This window comes from Nematocida minor, assembly GCF_024244105.1.
Source record: "Nematocida minor strain JUm1510 chromosome Unknown 7921, whole genome shotgun sequence".
Lineage (NCBI taxonomy): Eukaryota > Fungi > Microsporidia > Nematocida > Nematocida minor.
In genome coordinates, this window is record NW_026250401.1 from 142,298 (window position 1) to 156,630 (window position 14,333).

At 40.3% G+C, this 14,333-nt stretch overlaps 7 protein-coding genes across 7 annotated transcripts; all 7 read left to right on the plus strand.

The window, feature by feature from the left end:
• Positions 1–10: 10 nt before the first annotated feature.
• Positions 11–1,801, plus strand: NEMIN01_0353 (uncharacterized protein; the record flags this gene model as incomplete). Its single annotated transcript, XM_051476295.1, has 1 exon — positions 11–1,801. The coding sequence occupies one exon, from the start codon at positions 11–13 to the stop codon at positions 1,799–1,801; it is 1,791 nt and encodes a 596-aa protein (XP_051332255.1).
• Positions 1,802–2,073: 272 nt separating this feature from the next.
• NEMIN01_0354 (uncharacterized protein) lies at positions 2,074–3,924 on the plus strand (the record flags this gene model as incomplete). The annotated part of the gene is made up of 1 exon (XM_051476296.1): positions 2,074–3,924. The coding sequence occupies one exon, from the start codon at positions 2,074–2,076 to the stop codon at positions 3,922–3,924; it is 1,851 nt and encodes a 616-aa protein (XP_051332256.1).
• A 265-nt stretch (positions 3,925–4,189) lies between these two features.
• Positions 4,190–5,845, plus strand: NEMIN01_0355 (uncharacterized protein; the record flags this gene model as incomplete). The annotated part of the gene is made up of 1 exon (XM_051476297.1): positions 4,190–5,845. One exon carries the CDS (start codon positions 4,190–4,192, stop codon positions 5,843–5,845), a length of 1,656 nt encoding a protein of 551 aa, XP_051332257.1.
• Positions 5,846–6,090: 245 nt separating this feature from the next.
• On the plus strand, positions 6,091–7,995 carry NEMIN01_0356 (uncharacterized protein; the record flags this gene model as incomplete). The annotated part of the gene is made up of 1 exon (XM_051476298.1): positions 6,091–7,995. One exon carries the CDS (start codon positions 6,091–6,093, stop codon positions 7,993–7,995), a length of 1,905 nt encoding a protein of 634 aa, XP_051332258.1.
• Positions 7,996–8,473: 478 nt separating this feature from the next.
• Positions 8,474–10,165, plus strand: NEMIN01_0357 (uncharacterized protein; the record flags this gene model as incomplete). The annotated part of the gene is made up of 1 exon (XM_051476299.1): positions 8,474–10,165. The coding sequence occupies one exon, from the start codon at positions 8,474–8,476 to the stop codon at positions 10,163–10,165; it is 1,692 nt and encodes a 563-aa protein (XP_051332259.1).
• A 311-nt stretch (positions 10,166–10,476) lies between these two features.
• On the plus strand, positions 10,477–12,183 carry NEMIN01_0358 (uncharacterized protein; the record flags this gene model as incomplete). The annotated part of the gene is made up of 1 exon (XM_051476300.1): positions 10,477–12,183. The coding sequence occupies one exon, from the start codon at positions 10,477–10,479 to the stop codon at positions 12,181–12,183; it is 1,707 nt and encodes a 568-aa protein (XP_051332260.1).
• A 263-nt stretch (positions 12,184–12,446) lies between these two features.
• On the plus strand, positions 12,447–14,180 carry NEMIN01_0359 (uncharacterized protein; the record flags this gene model as incomplete). The annotated part of the gene is made up of 1 exon (XM_051476301.1): positions 12,447–14,180. One exon carries the CDS (start codon positions 12,447–12,449, stop codon positions 14,178–14,180), a length of 1,734 nt encoding a protein of 577 aa, XP_051332261.1.
• Between the last annotated feature and the right edge of the window lie 153 nt (positions 14,181–14,333).

Genomic DNA, 14,333 nt, shown 5'->3' on the forward strand with positions numbered 1-14,333 from the left:
TAATTTTTGCATGAGCTGGCAACGAACACTGAAGCATATAATGTTGCTGGGAATACTTGTGCTTGCTTATTTTCAAAGAGCTGGCTGCAGAATATCGGAAAAAGAGATAGAAGCAATACAGAGCTACTGGCATCACAGAATGCTTGCTTTAGGTGAAGAGGTCCACATCCGCAGTGTCTTTGTCAAAATAATAGACTCTTTCAAGCCTTTCTTGAATGAAAATGGCGTTGTGGAGATCAACGTAAATGCAGAAGAAAAAGACGAATACCTCCTAAAAATAACACAAGAGGAAGAAATTATGAAAGAAATCGCAAACGATATACTAAAAACAACAAGGCTGTTGCTGAGTCTGTACAGAAATGTGGACGAGTTCCCACACAGCGCTTTTAGAATAGAAAAAAACAAGAATAGACTAGACAAGATGCTCTTGCCTGCCCTGAAAAGATTTACTTCCGTGGTCAAAAAAATAAACGAGTACGATTCGTACATGATGGGAGTCCTGGAGCAGTACAGCAAACTGCTCGACAAAAGCAGCACAATATCCGAGATCATGCTGTTCAAGCTGGCTAAAAACAGCAAAATGATGGCTGCCAGCATAATCTACATTGTCCTCTTTGGGCCCAATCTCTCGAAAATAGACACTAATCTAGCGCAAATAATAGACTATTTCTCTAAATCCATGATGAGACACATTCCCGTGGAGAACATAACAAATTTTATGACATGCATCAGAGAAGATATACTAAAAAAAGGCATAAACCAAATAGTCTCAGCAAATATGCATCTGCATCGATTGCTGTGCGATGCCAGCATCCCTGCACCGTGCACAACAGATACCAACACAATGGACACAAGTATGACGGACACAGGCATAATGGACAAGGATACAATGAACATTTATCTAGCTCTATCAAAGAAAGACATCTCTGAAAAAGAAATAAACCAGTACAGAAACATCACATCTGGACAGGTTATGAAAATAATCATGCTCGAGTGTGCAATGAGTGGAAGCCTTCTGGACCACAGGAGAAACAGCTTATTCTCTGTCCTTGGGAGTGTAGTGCAGAATGTGTGCAGCCCAGAGAATAGCGGTAGAAAAGACATTTACGAAAGCATGAGAATAGGGAGAATAGAGCAGGATAAAATACTCGATGTTTTGAGTGCTGTATGGAATGACTCTGAGCTGCCATCCTCAGTTGTGCACATAGAAGACATGCATGCCTTCTGCAAAGAGAATGGTATCACGCCCTCAGACATTCGAAGAACAAAAGATGTTTTTGTGCACGCTAAATGGATGTACGAAATAAACAGATACAAAGCAGTGTATGAAGAGTATCCAAACTACGAGGACGAGTTCAGCATAGGAATACACTTCGACATGTCGTACACCCATCCTCTGTGGCACGTATACAGCCGCTGCGAGCACGTCAGCCATTTGAACAAGACAGAGATCAGATCAAATCTGCTGCCGTTCAAGAAGAGAGTAAACAATGTCATTACACTCAGACCGCACAAAATAAAAAAAAATGATGACAACCTGGTGAAGGCAGAGAACATAAAAAGCTGCATCAAAGCCTGGCTCTCACCAACCGCTGAGATCAAAGTGGTCAGCAGAAAAGAAGACGACAAAGAATACCGCAGCATTGTCCGTGACTTTGTCAAATACCTGAAGACGTCAAAAGAGAAGAAGGTGACAGTAAAAAAAGAGTCAGAAGCATCTAAAGTAAGCACTAATCCCGCAAGAAATAGAAAAATTGTCTCAGAGGAAAGCTTTGATATGTCTGATATATACGAACAATAGAAAAAATCTTACCACTAAATAAAAGATTCGCTCAATAACTAAATCAATAACTAAACGCGCTTACAGAGATCACTAGCAGCTCTCTTATTGGCACTTTGTTCAATGCATTGCAGCTCTTGTGCAATAATACCGAAAAGCATGCTCATGTCCTTCTTGAATTGCGCTATGCCAATATTTATGCTTAACCATCTTCTGCGCCCAATCTCATTCAGCACGACAGCTAAAAACCCACTTACCTCAATGGGCACTTAATGAAAATATTTTAATTTTCCATGATTTTACGAACATTATTAGTGCAGGTGCTGCTGATAGGAGCAGGCATGCTGGCTTGTTTTAGAGGAGCTGCCTGTGAAGTGTCACAAAGTGAAATCCAATCGATACATAGCTACTGGCATGCCAGAATAAACTGCATAGAAGAAGAGATCAAAATACGGAAGAGCTTCTTCAAAACAATTGAGTACACCAATTTACGAATAGTTTTATCTGACTCCAAGCTTTCTGCAGAGATAAAGAGAGAAATAGAGGCAGGGCGAACAGATCTATCTGAGCTAAAAAAAGCGCTGGAGGCCCTCAAGAAAAAGAGAGATGAGATAATGGAAACAGCACGCTCCCTGATGGATTTGTACAAACTTTTCGACATATATCCATCTACCTACGACATAGCAAACAGATTGAGTATTAAAATATCCGAATTCCTTCATGATACTGATGTACACAGTTTTAGAACTAAAGTCAAAAAAACTGCTCTAGACAGACTGCTTCTGCCGGCGCTCAAGAGCTTCACCTCAGCAATTAAAAAAATAAACGAGTATGATTCACACATGCTGAGAGTAGTAGAAATATACAGCAAAGTGAAGGATAAAAATAGCAAAATAAACGAGCTGGCTCTCTTTAAGCTGGCAAAGAGCAACAAGATGCTGGCTGCTGGGATAATATTCTCTTTTTTTGAGATGAGGATATTTGACATAAGCACTAGTGCTATACCCATTTCAAACTACTTGTGCAAAAGCATAATGACACACATTCCAGCAGTATCTGTAAGGGTTTTTATAAATGCTGTAATACAGGATGTGCTGAATGCTGCAGGAGAGAAGAAAGGAGATCCCTTGGTCTCTGCAGATAGACATCTGCACCTGCTGTTCTGCAATCCGTACAACTCTAACAAGTTTGTTGTAGATACAGATACGATGAACATGTATTTAAATCTGTCAAAAACAGAGATTGCAGAAACAGAGATAGAAGAGCACAGGAATATCACGCCAGGACAAGTTGTAAAAATACTCATGCTGGAGTGTCTGATGAGCGGGCATCTTCTGGACTACAGGAGAAACAGCTTGTTTTTCGCTTTGGGGAGAGTGATCGAAAGCGTGTTCAGAATAAAAGATGAAAATATCGCAAACATCAGTGAAGAGCTGCAGATGAAACAGATGGAGCAGGATAAAATGCTGGATGTCCTAAGCATTCTATGGAACGATTGTGCGTATAGAATGATGATTGAGAATATAGACACTAAGTCTCTCTGCAAGGAGAACAGCTTTGAGCTGTACGATCTCAAGTGGATACTAGCCAATTTTATGTCTGTTAAGTGGATGTATGAAATAGACAGACACGGCACAGAATCAGATGACCTAGTCACCAGAGACGAGATAGACAGGGAGATGCACTTTGACATGTCATACACCCATCCTATGTGGTACATATGCAGACGCTGCGAGTACATCAACGAGTTTACCAATATAACCACGGAATCTAACGAAAAAAGATTTATGGAAGAAGAAGACAGCGTAATCACGCTCAGGCCGTACAGAATAAGTGCAAATGATGGCGGGCTGGCAAGAGCACAGAACATGCGAAGCTGTATCAAAGCCTGGTTCTCAAAGTCCATTGAAATCATCAGCAGAGAAGAAGAAAAAAATAGCGGATCCTACAGCATATCCAACGACTTCTACAAGTATTTGAAAAACTCAGTGCAGCAAGCGATAGGAATAAGAGAAGAAACAGGAGACACAGAAGAAGTGCCTTACGATAGGCTTCTTGAAAGCAGCTCTGATGACGAGTCTGAGGAAGGCAGTTTATTTGAAAAAGAAATTAGGCCCTGGCTTCCTTCTCTAATAACTGATTAACGCATGATTATTAAGCCACTTCCCTCTACCAAATAAAACTAATATTATCCGTTATTCTTCTGCTGCACATCTTTCAATGTTTTTATTCATTTTACATCATACCCAAATATAGTTTGGTACTACTGGATTTTATTATTAAAAATTGTGTAGTGACCGCTCGTAGACTGCAGCTATTCCGTTTGTACTAGTTGCTGGAATGAGTAAGCAGCATAAAAAATAAAACAGTTCTTAGGAGGATATAAATAGTAAAAAATTTTAATTTTCTATGATTCTTAAACGAGCCCTAAAAAAGGTAATGGTAACAGCAGCTGTTGCGCTGGCTTGTCTGCAAAGCGCCAGCTGTCTAAAAGAGAGCGACATAGCAATTATAAAAGCGTATGCTGACAACAGAAGGAGCTCATTAGGCAGAGAGATTTCTCTACGCCGCAATTACTTTAAAAAGTTCAGAGCTCTTAATTCCAACGCACAAGCGCTGAACTCGCAGAGTATCATGGAGGAGGACATGGAGATAGAAAAGACAAATATGAATTCTATAATGGAAAACTTTGAAACCTTCAAGAAAATGTCCGATAATCTTATAGTTGTCACAGATAACACAATGGACATATACAGCCTTCTAAACAACCCCAACTTTACCCGCACTCAAGAACAAAAAGAGTCATGTCGGGCACAAATTGAAAAAAAAGAAGATATCATAAGGGAAAAGATCTCATACATTCTCACCTATGCTACTTTGTTAAATGCAAATATAGGCGCGTATGACTCGCATATGATGGAAGTGATCGCAAAATACAGTGAAACAGAGAAGATAACAAGCGAAGAGCTGAAAAACCTAACGCTCTTTAAACTGGCGCAAAGCCAAAAGATTGTGCCTGCCAACATAATATACGCTCTCTCTAAGGTCGGCCCGTTTGAGCTAGAGAATGAAACTGAAAAAGAAAAAATTATGGGGGAAATAAGCGAAAACGTACGACTCCGTTTGATTTCGAACAACAACGTAGAAACTTTCGTGGATGCTATAAAGAAGGACGTAGTAGAAAACAACATCAACATATTCGTGTCAGCCAGCACACACTTCCACCTGCTGTTCGACATATACAGCCCAATGTCCAGGCCTAAATCATCTCTCGTAGACGATGCAACAATGAGCATATATCTCGACCTTCTAAGATCTGATTTTTGTGACGTTTATAAGTACATAAATATTACGCCTGTGCAGGTTATGAAGATAATAACAATAGAATACCTGCTGAGTGGGTATCTTATGGACTACCAAAACAACAGTCTATTCTTCATCCTAGGCAAAATAATAGAAAATGTCTTCGAGCCACAGCATCTCAACAGCAGAAACGATGAAGAAGACGCAAGAATGGGAAGAGAAAAACAGGACAAAATCCTTGATGTTCTAAGCACCTTCTGGGAAAGCTCCGAAAGCGCTTATCTACCAAAGAAAGCCGCTGAGCTGTATGATGAGATTGGCATTGAGTATTTTGACTTTATAGGAATACAAAGCGACTTTAAGCTTTCCAGGTGGATATACGATGGCACATCAGAAATACTAGATAACATAAGAATGCCATCTTCTATGACATACACGCATCCTCTATGGTATGTATGCAAACGAGAAAAGTACATTGACTATTTAGACGGAAACGTCTATGGTGATCTGAAGCTGTTTGTGCGAACAAAAACTGGCGATGTTGTATTTATGCCTCCTACAATATATACATCTGTTTCTGCTTATTGGGAAATATACATTGAAAAATGCATCAGATCGTATATTTATGGTGATGTGCAGATAATCAAGAAAAAAGATGGCAGCGGTGTCTATGCAACTGTTGCTGATTTTTCTGATTTCTTCAAGAACATAATACAAGAAGAAAACGCTGAAAAGAGGGAAAATGAGACCAGCACAGCCTAAGATCAACTATTAATCAGCTGTGCAGCGAATCAGTGCCATGAAAAGCACTGTGGTACATATTTATCCTATGGTCTTTGGCCGTTCTTAGCACTAATAAAAGCCAGCATTTAAACACTTTTCTATTTGTACTTCAGCTACTCAGGCTAATACTGAGATTTTTCAGCAAGAGCTCGGAGAAATTTTAGTCCGTTACCCGTTAAACAACCTGCTTAAAATGGAACTTGGATGAAAAATTTTAATTTTCTATGATCCTAAAACAAGCACTGACACAGGTACTGGTACTAGGGGTGGTTGCCCTGTCTTATCTGCAAAAGGCTTGCTGCGAGCTGGCAGAGAGCGATGTGCAAACAATACACCTCTACTGGCTTGAAAGGCTGCACTACATAGAAAAAGAAGTTAACCTGCGCAACAAGGCCCTTGGAAAGTTCAGAAACCTCATACCGAAGGAAATGGAGTCTGGCCTGGAGAGGGCGAAGAGAAAAATGGACAAAATGTCGGATAAGGTGAAAGAGCTCAAAAAAAAAGGGCACAAGATAATAGAGATAACCGGGTCTCTGCAGATCTTATTCGATCAAAAGAAGTGCAGCCCCTCTTCTTTTGTCAGAAACTGGTCAGACAGCCCGAGAATCGCAGCTGAGAGAAAAAGACTGGAAGATCACTTCATTCCGTCTCTCCTGCTAAACACATGCGTGATGGAAAAACTGAACTTCTTTGACCTGCACATGCTCGATCTTGTGGAAGAGTACAGCAAAAGAAAAAGAAAAAACAGCAACTTAAACAAAATGACGCTTTTCAAGCTGGCAAAACTCAACAAAATTATGGCGGTTAACATCGTGTACACTCTCTTTGACATGGAGTGGTACAAAAAACACACAAACATACCAGACACACTAGACTACATGGTGAGAAATATACTGGGGCACATTCCGCACGAGAATGTAGAGCTTTTTGTCAGTGCCATAGCAACCGAAGCGAACAGAAAAAACGCAAGAAGAGGCGAGCTGGAAATGCTGCAGATAGCCGATGATCACTTCCATCTCCTCTTCGATAAGAACATCCCAGCTCCAGACGAGCTGTACTCCTTTGCAATGGATTTCCCCGTCCTTTCCAGCACAGATGAGTGTCCGGCAAGGAATAATATCCCAAAAAAGTCCATAGTAGACAAAGCTACGATGCAGATCTATCTCAGCATGCTAGACGAAAATGTGAGCGAGATAGATTTTAGCAAGTACCTGAACATTACCCCCGCACAGATCATGAAAATCATAATCATAGAGTGCACAATGAAAGGGCGCCTCACAAACTACAGAAACAACCAACTATTTTCTGTTCTGGGAAGGGTGATAGAGAATATGTACAATCCAAAGAGCAACAGCGAGTACATCCTCGAGGGCCTGCAGATGGGAAGAGAAAAACAGGACAGAGTGCTCGATGTTCTCAGCGCCCTCTGGGATGACTACAACTTCAGCAATCAGCCCGTGGGCACGGACATTGACTCTTTCTGCGAAGAGAATGGGATCACTTTCTTTGACATCAAGAGAGTGCAGAAAATTCTGGCGCACGCCAAATGGATGTACGAAATGCTCAACTGCATCCTAGAGCCTAAACATTCAAGCTTTAGAAATGAAGAGATACAAAAGGGATCACACATGAACGTATCGTATATGCATCCCCTGTGGTACGTATGCAACCGCTGTGAACACATCAGCGATCTCGCCGATAGAAGATACACAAGCAGCGCAATGCCGTTTAAGCAAATAGAAAATAGAAAAGTTGTGCTTAGGCCGTACACAATAAAAAAAACAAAGGACATGTCAGAGCGCGACAAATACATCCAGGGGTGCATCAAAGCATGGTGCTCGCCACACGTGGAAATCATCAGCAGAGAGGAAGATGGCGATGAGCACTTCGAGATCCTCCACTACTTCGTGAAATATCTGAAAAATAGCGATAGAAACACAGTGGCAATAAAGAGAACAAAGGAAACAGGGGAATGTGAGTACATTGTTGAAGTAGTGCAGGAGAAGCCTGCAGTGGAGGAAGCCTTTGAAACACCTGATATATTGGATATATATCAAACCATTCTTGGCGCTGAGCAAGATCTGCTATTTAGCTGCGATCCTTCTACGAGATACTCCTCCTCAGAGTAGAGCGCATTCAACTGTCTTTTCTATCGAAGTGCGTTAAAATAGACTGTTGGAGATGTAGCACTAGCACAGTGATGGAAGGATCCTTCGGTGATGCTTTGTGCTCTCTATCCATCTATACACACAGTGATATTTAGTTTCTGAATGTGTCGTATCCATGCGCGCGCTTATCTGAAAAATAAATATATTTATGCTTATTTTTATCATGGTTGTAGATTTGGTATATGAATTATAGATTAATTTACGACAAATTAACTAATACTCTTCTGCTACGACCGTGCATTTTCTTGAGCTATCTTATTTCTCTTCCATTCATACTCTGCCAGCATATTCAAATATAAAGCAATACTAGTAACTTTGCTAAAATAAAAAATGTTTGCAAACTCTAACTATTTTATTTGTACTAGTTGTAAGAATAAGAAAAAAAATAAAAAAGTATACATCTATAGTAAGGGTAAAAAGAAAATATTTTAATTTTTGCATGATTCTACAACGAGCACTGAAACAGGTAGCAGTGGGCGTCTTTGCACTGGCTTACTTGCAGAGCGCCAGCTGTCTAACAGAGAAAGAAGTGCTGACAATAAAAGACTACTGGGCGAAAAAGCTAGAATGCATGAAAACAGAGTTCAGAATCCGCAGTGACTTCCTCAGCAAAGTCAGGACTTTCAAGTGCAAGGAAATACCGTCAGCTGTTATCAAGGAAGACATAGAAATAGGGCTGTGCAATCTGTCCAGCATACAGCTAGAGCTTTTGGCTTTCAATCAGGCTGTAAAAGAGATAAAAAGTGGAGTAAAGGCCATAATGAGTTTAAACATCCAAGGAACATGGCCGTTCAAGCACCCCAGCACAAACATACCTCCCCTGGAGCTGAAAGCGGCGTACGACAACTTCGAAAAAATGCTTCCACCCGTCCTCTACATGGGCGATTCCGTAATTATCGAAATAAAAAAGTTTGACTCGCACATGCTGGAGACAATCGAGAAGTACAGCAGAATGAAAGACAACAACACAAAAATACAGGAAATGACTCTGTTTAAGCTGGCGAAAAATGATAAACCGCTGGCAGTGGATCTGCTGTATGCTTTCTTCAAAATAGACGAGTCCATACCCAAAAAGCACAAGATGAAAAAAGCCCTGGACTACATATCCAAGAAAATAGGCAACTACGTTTTTGCCATGGATTTCTCGATCTACATTAACACGATAAAAGAGTCTATAGAAAAGGGAGACTTGGATCTGCTGAAGCTGGCAAACAACAACATACATCTGCTATTTAACGCGTACGGATCCACCGCAGAGGCAACGGACATTTATCTCAGACTCATGGAGGAAAAAGTCCCTGTGGCTGATTTGGAAAAATGCATGAACATCACGCCGGGACAGGCTATGAAGGTGATAATGATAGAGTGCGCGTTTACGATGAGCGGGAGTCTTATGGACTACAGAAGAAACAGCTTGCTTTCCAATCTTGGAAAAATAATAGCAGAGGTGGGAAGGCCAGATAAAAGAAAAGAAAACACAGAAGAAGACGGAAAAATAGCAAAAAAACGGCAGGATGAAATACTTGATGCCCTCGACATCCTGTGGAACGATCTTGACATGCCCAAAACAGAGATAGAAACGAAAAACATTAAGCGGTTCTTGAGCAAAAATCGCATAGACAACTGTGACTTTAAAACCACACAGGACAGTTTTCTCTCTGTGAAGTGGATGTATACACTGAACGACTTCACTGCAACGCCAGACAAGCTGACTAATAGCGAGCACACGTTTTTCAAGGAAATGCACTTTGACATGGCCTACACCCACCCCATGCCGTATATTTACCAGCGGTGCGAGGACATGAGCAATTTAGTCAAGAAGGATCTGGAGCCCAATGCACGCCCCTTCATTTCCATATCTCCTCAGGGCATTACTCTTAGGCCATACAGAGTAAGCAAAGAAGATGAAGATTCCACGCACGAGAAGAATGTCAAAGAGTGCATCAAGGCATGGTTCCTAGGATTCGTTGTGCTCATCAGCAGAGAAGAAGACGGCCAAGAGTATTACGATGACGTGGTCAAGGTTTTTGAAAAACATCTGAAGAAGTCCCAGGGCATATTTGGAGTGAAGATACTGCCTGAAAAGAAAGCCAACTCAGAGAAGAACGAAATTGCTGCACTGGACAACTGACGACCTAGAAACAAAGACATACCACTTTACTGCCTATAATTCCCTCAAATAAGTTTTACTACTGAATAAAAGCTACTGCTAACATTTCGTCTTCTATTGCATGTTTGGTCTATACTCTTATTTTCTATGCGCTATTCAGCTATCTAGAGCTGGAGAGGCAGCGGATGACTGCATCCATTGAACAGATTATTGCTCTCGAGTCATCTGTGCTGATGGCATAGCTTACTTAGCTGCAAATATTGAAGAAGCTAAAACGTCTTAGGACAAAAGTGGAAATAAAGAGGTATAAAGAGTAAAAAATTTTAATTTTTATGATCCTACCACTGAAAAAGGTTATAGGGGGAGTGTTTGCACTGGCTTGTATACAGAAGGCCAGAGGAATGGCGGACAGAGACATTCCAAAGATAAAAGAGCACTGGGTGAAAAGAGTAGCCTGCATGGATAGAGAGATCAAGATGCGCAATGCTTTTCTCAACGAGTTAGAGACTTCCAGATGCGAAGAAATAAAGGCCGATACTCTCAAGAGTTTTAGTAAAGCCATAAATGTGCGAAGAGAATGGCTGTCCAGCACAGAAATAGAATTGTCAGCTCTCAATAAAACTGTAAAAGTTATAGGAGAAAAAACAGACCAGTTCATGTATTTGGACAAGAACAATAAATTCAAACCGGTGACTCCTGAAATGGAAAGCTTGGATAATGAAATACTGGATATGCTTCCAGATGCTCTCAAACAAAGCGATGCAGTAGCTGATAGAATAAACATATTTGATTATAACATGCTAGCGATAATTGGCGAATACAATAAAGCGAAGAAAAACCCCAGCGACTTAAATGATCTAGCTCTGTATAGGCTAGCAAAGCACAATAAGTCACTGGCTGTTAGCATAATATATTCTCTATTTAGGATAGTGTCATATAAAACAGAAGAAGATGTAAAAGATGCGCTGGCCAACATGAACAGCAAAGCAAACACCTACCAGTTTGCCCTGGACTTCGCAGGATACACAGAGGCGATAAAGAACAGTGTGAAAGCAGACAAGATAGACTTGTTTAAACTAGCTAACAATCATTTCCATCTGCTGTTCAAAGCGTACAGAGTTAACGAAGACATAATGAAGATCTATCTAGATCTAGCAGAAGAGAGCCTTTCTGAAGAAGGAATAGCCCAGCACATGGACATTACCGTTGAGCAGATTATAAAAGTGCTAATGATAGAATACGCAATAGGTGGGCATCTTACAGACTATAGAAGGAACAATCTGTTTCACAATCTCGGAAATATAATAGACAGAATAGGAAAGCCAGCTGATGGCAGCGCCAGCACCCCAGAAAACATGGAAAAGGCAAGAGCAAAACAGAACGAGATACTTGATGCTCTTTATGTTCTGTGGAACGAGACTGATGGAAAGAACATAGGCGCGCAAGAAAAAAATATTGAATTTCTCTGCAAACAGAACGACATCAGCATGCTTGAGTTTGGCAATATGCAGAGGAGTTTTATTTCTGTCAGATGGATGTATAGGCGAAATAGATTGAGCCCGGAATTGGACAGCTTAGCCAGTCAAGACAAAGCATACAAAAAAGAGTTCTTTGACGTGTCTTACATCCACCCCATGTTCCATATGTACCTGCGATGTGCGGATGTTAGACAGTCAGCCGATGCAGGCATAACTTCTGATCAAGAAGTCTTTATAAGAAGAGAATCAAATACTGCTGTTGTTCTCAGACCACACGTAGTAAGTAAAATGGATAGCAAGTCAGAGCAGGTGAAGAACATGAAAGACTGCATCAGAGCATGGTTCTTCTTGTGCAAGCTTGAGTTTTTCGTAAAAGACGAAGACCATGAGAAATATTGCAGGATAATTCAAGATTTTAGAAGATACATGAATAAATCACAGTATATATTCTCTAAAGCAGAAAAGAGCGAAAAAATCAGTAAAATTGAGAAGAATGAAAGAAACCCACTGCAAGATGAGCAAATGGAGATCGATGAAGACGGGTTTACACTAGTTATTTAACCCGAGAATCAGTAGACTAGTTTCTAGTCGCTAAATAAATCTAGCATTTAATTTAACCAATATTTTCTAGTATCCATTTTCTTATACGTGTATTATGTTTTCACATGTTTGTTGAGCACACACTAGCGAATTTTGCTTCAAATTTCTGGAATGGCTTGTACACACTAACTATTTATTCTCGGATTATGCTGGTAATAAAAAATTGGCAATTTTCTGGAAAAAATGTGCATAGCTGAATATAGGCAGTAAAAATTTTAATTTTTATGATTCTAAAAAGAGCACTGAAACAGGTAATCGTAGGAGCAGTGGCACTGACCTATCTCCAGAAGGCCAGAGGAGCAGTAGACAAAGACATTTCAAAGATAAAAGCTTACTGGGCTAATAAAGTAATCTGTATGAGCAAAGAGCTCGAAATGCGCAACAATTTTTTTGACGAGGTACAGCCTTTTATATCCCAAGAAAAAAAAGCTAATGTCCTAAAAAATCGCCTAGAACAGCGAAAAGAGGATCTGTCCAGCATAAAAATAAATCTGCTATTCCTCAGTGAAACAGTGGAGAAAATACAAAAAACAGCTGACGAGTTTATGGAATTGGACAAAACAGAAGATTCATCTTTATGCTGGATGGAGATCAGTAGCTTTAAACCGAAAACTGATGAAATAAAAACAGTGTATGGCACCCTACTGAATATGCTTCCAATAGCTCTTAGACAATGCGATACAGCAGCTAAAGAAATAAAAAGCTTTGATTCTAACATGATGGAGACAATATACGAATTTCGTAGGATAAAGAAAATGCCAGGCAACTTGAACGACCTAGATCTGTTTAATCTGGCAGATAACAACAAGCCACTGGCCATCAGCATAATATATTCTCTATTTAGGACAGAGCCATATGAGCAGGGCGCTGATACAGAAAATGCACTGGCCAAAATGAATAGCAGAGCAAACACCTACCAGTTTGCCCTGGATTTCGCAGGGTACACGCAGGCGATAAGGAAGAGTGTGGAAGAGGGCGACGGAAATCTTCTAGAATTAGCTAGCAAACATTTCCCTCTGTTGTTCAAAGCGTACAGCATCAATGAAGAGATAATGAGCATCTATATGGATCTAGTGAAAGAAGATCTCTCTAAAAACAAAATAAGAAAATACAAGAGCATCACGCCTGAGCAGATCATAAAGGTGCTAATGGTAGAATGCGCGATGAACGGACGCCTTATGGACTACAGACAAAACAATGTGTTTTTCAATCTTGGAAGAATAATCATGAACATAGGCACGCCAGCTGATGACAGCACAGACGTTCAAAAAGACCTAAAAGCGGCCAAGGAGAAACAAAACGAGATACTTAATGTCCTGCACATTCTGTGGAATGCGGCTGATGCGTTCCACATGGAAATACAAGAAAAAAACATTGACTTTTTCTGTAAGCAGAACAATGTAAGCGCTATTGAGTTTAAAAACTTGCAGAACAGTTTCATCGCTGCCAGATGGATGTACAAGCTCTATTTGTTCAAGCCCTTACCAGAAAAATTAACAAGTAAAGATGCAGTATACAGAAAGGTGCACTTCGACATGTCTTACATCCATCCCATATGCTACATATACCAGCGATGCATGGACATTGACCATTTAGCCGGTACAGATGCAAATCCTAGTGAAGAGCCCTTCATAAAAAGCCATTCGCAAGGCTTTATTGTCATTAGACCACACAAGGTAAGCAAAAAAGACAACAATTCAGTGCGGATAAAAAACGTGAAAGACTGCATCAGACAATGGTTCTTTTGCCCAAGAATTAAAATTGTCGTCAAAGGTGAAGAGTGTGAGCAGTATTACAACATACTCCAAGATTTCAGATGGTATATGGATAAGTCTCAGTACATGTTTTCTAAAGTAGAAAAGAAGGAAAAAACTGAAGAAAGAGCTGAAACTGAAAGAAACCCACTGCAGGATGGCCAAACGGAAATTGAGAAAGACGGGTTTGTGCTAGTTAATTAGCACACAATCAGTGCCTAGTCTCTAGCCGCTAAATAAATCTAGCATTTAATTTAAACAATATTTTCTATTATCCATTTCACAGCACTTCTGTTCATTTTATACCTTGCTGTTTCAATATGTGTTTCCACATGTTTTGTGAGCACATTGCTAGCG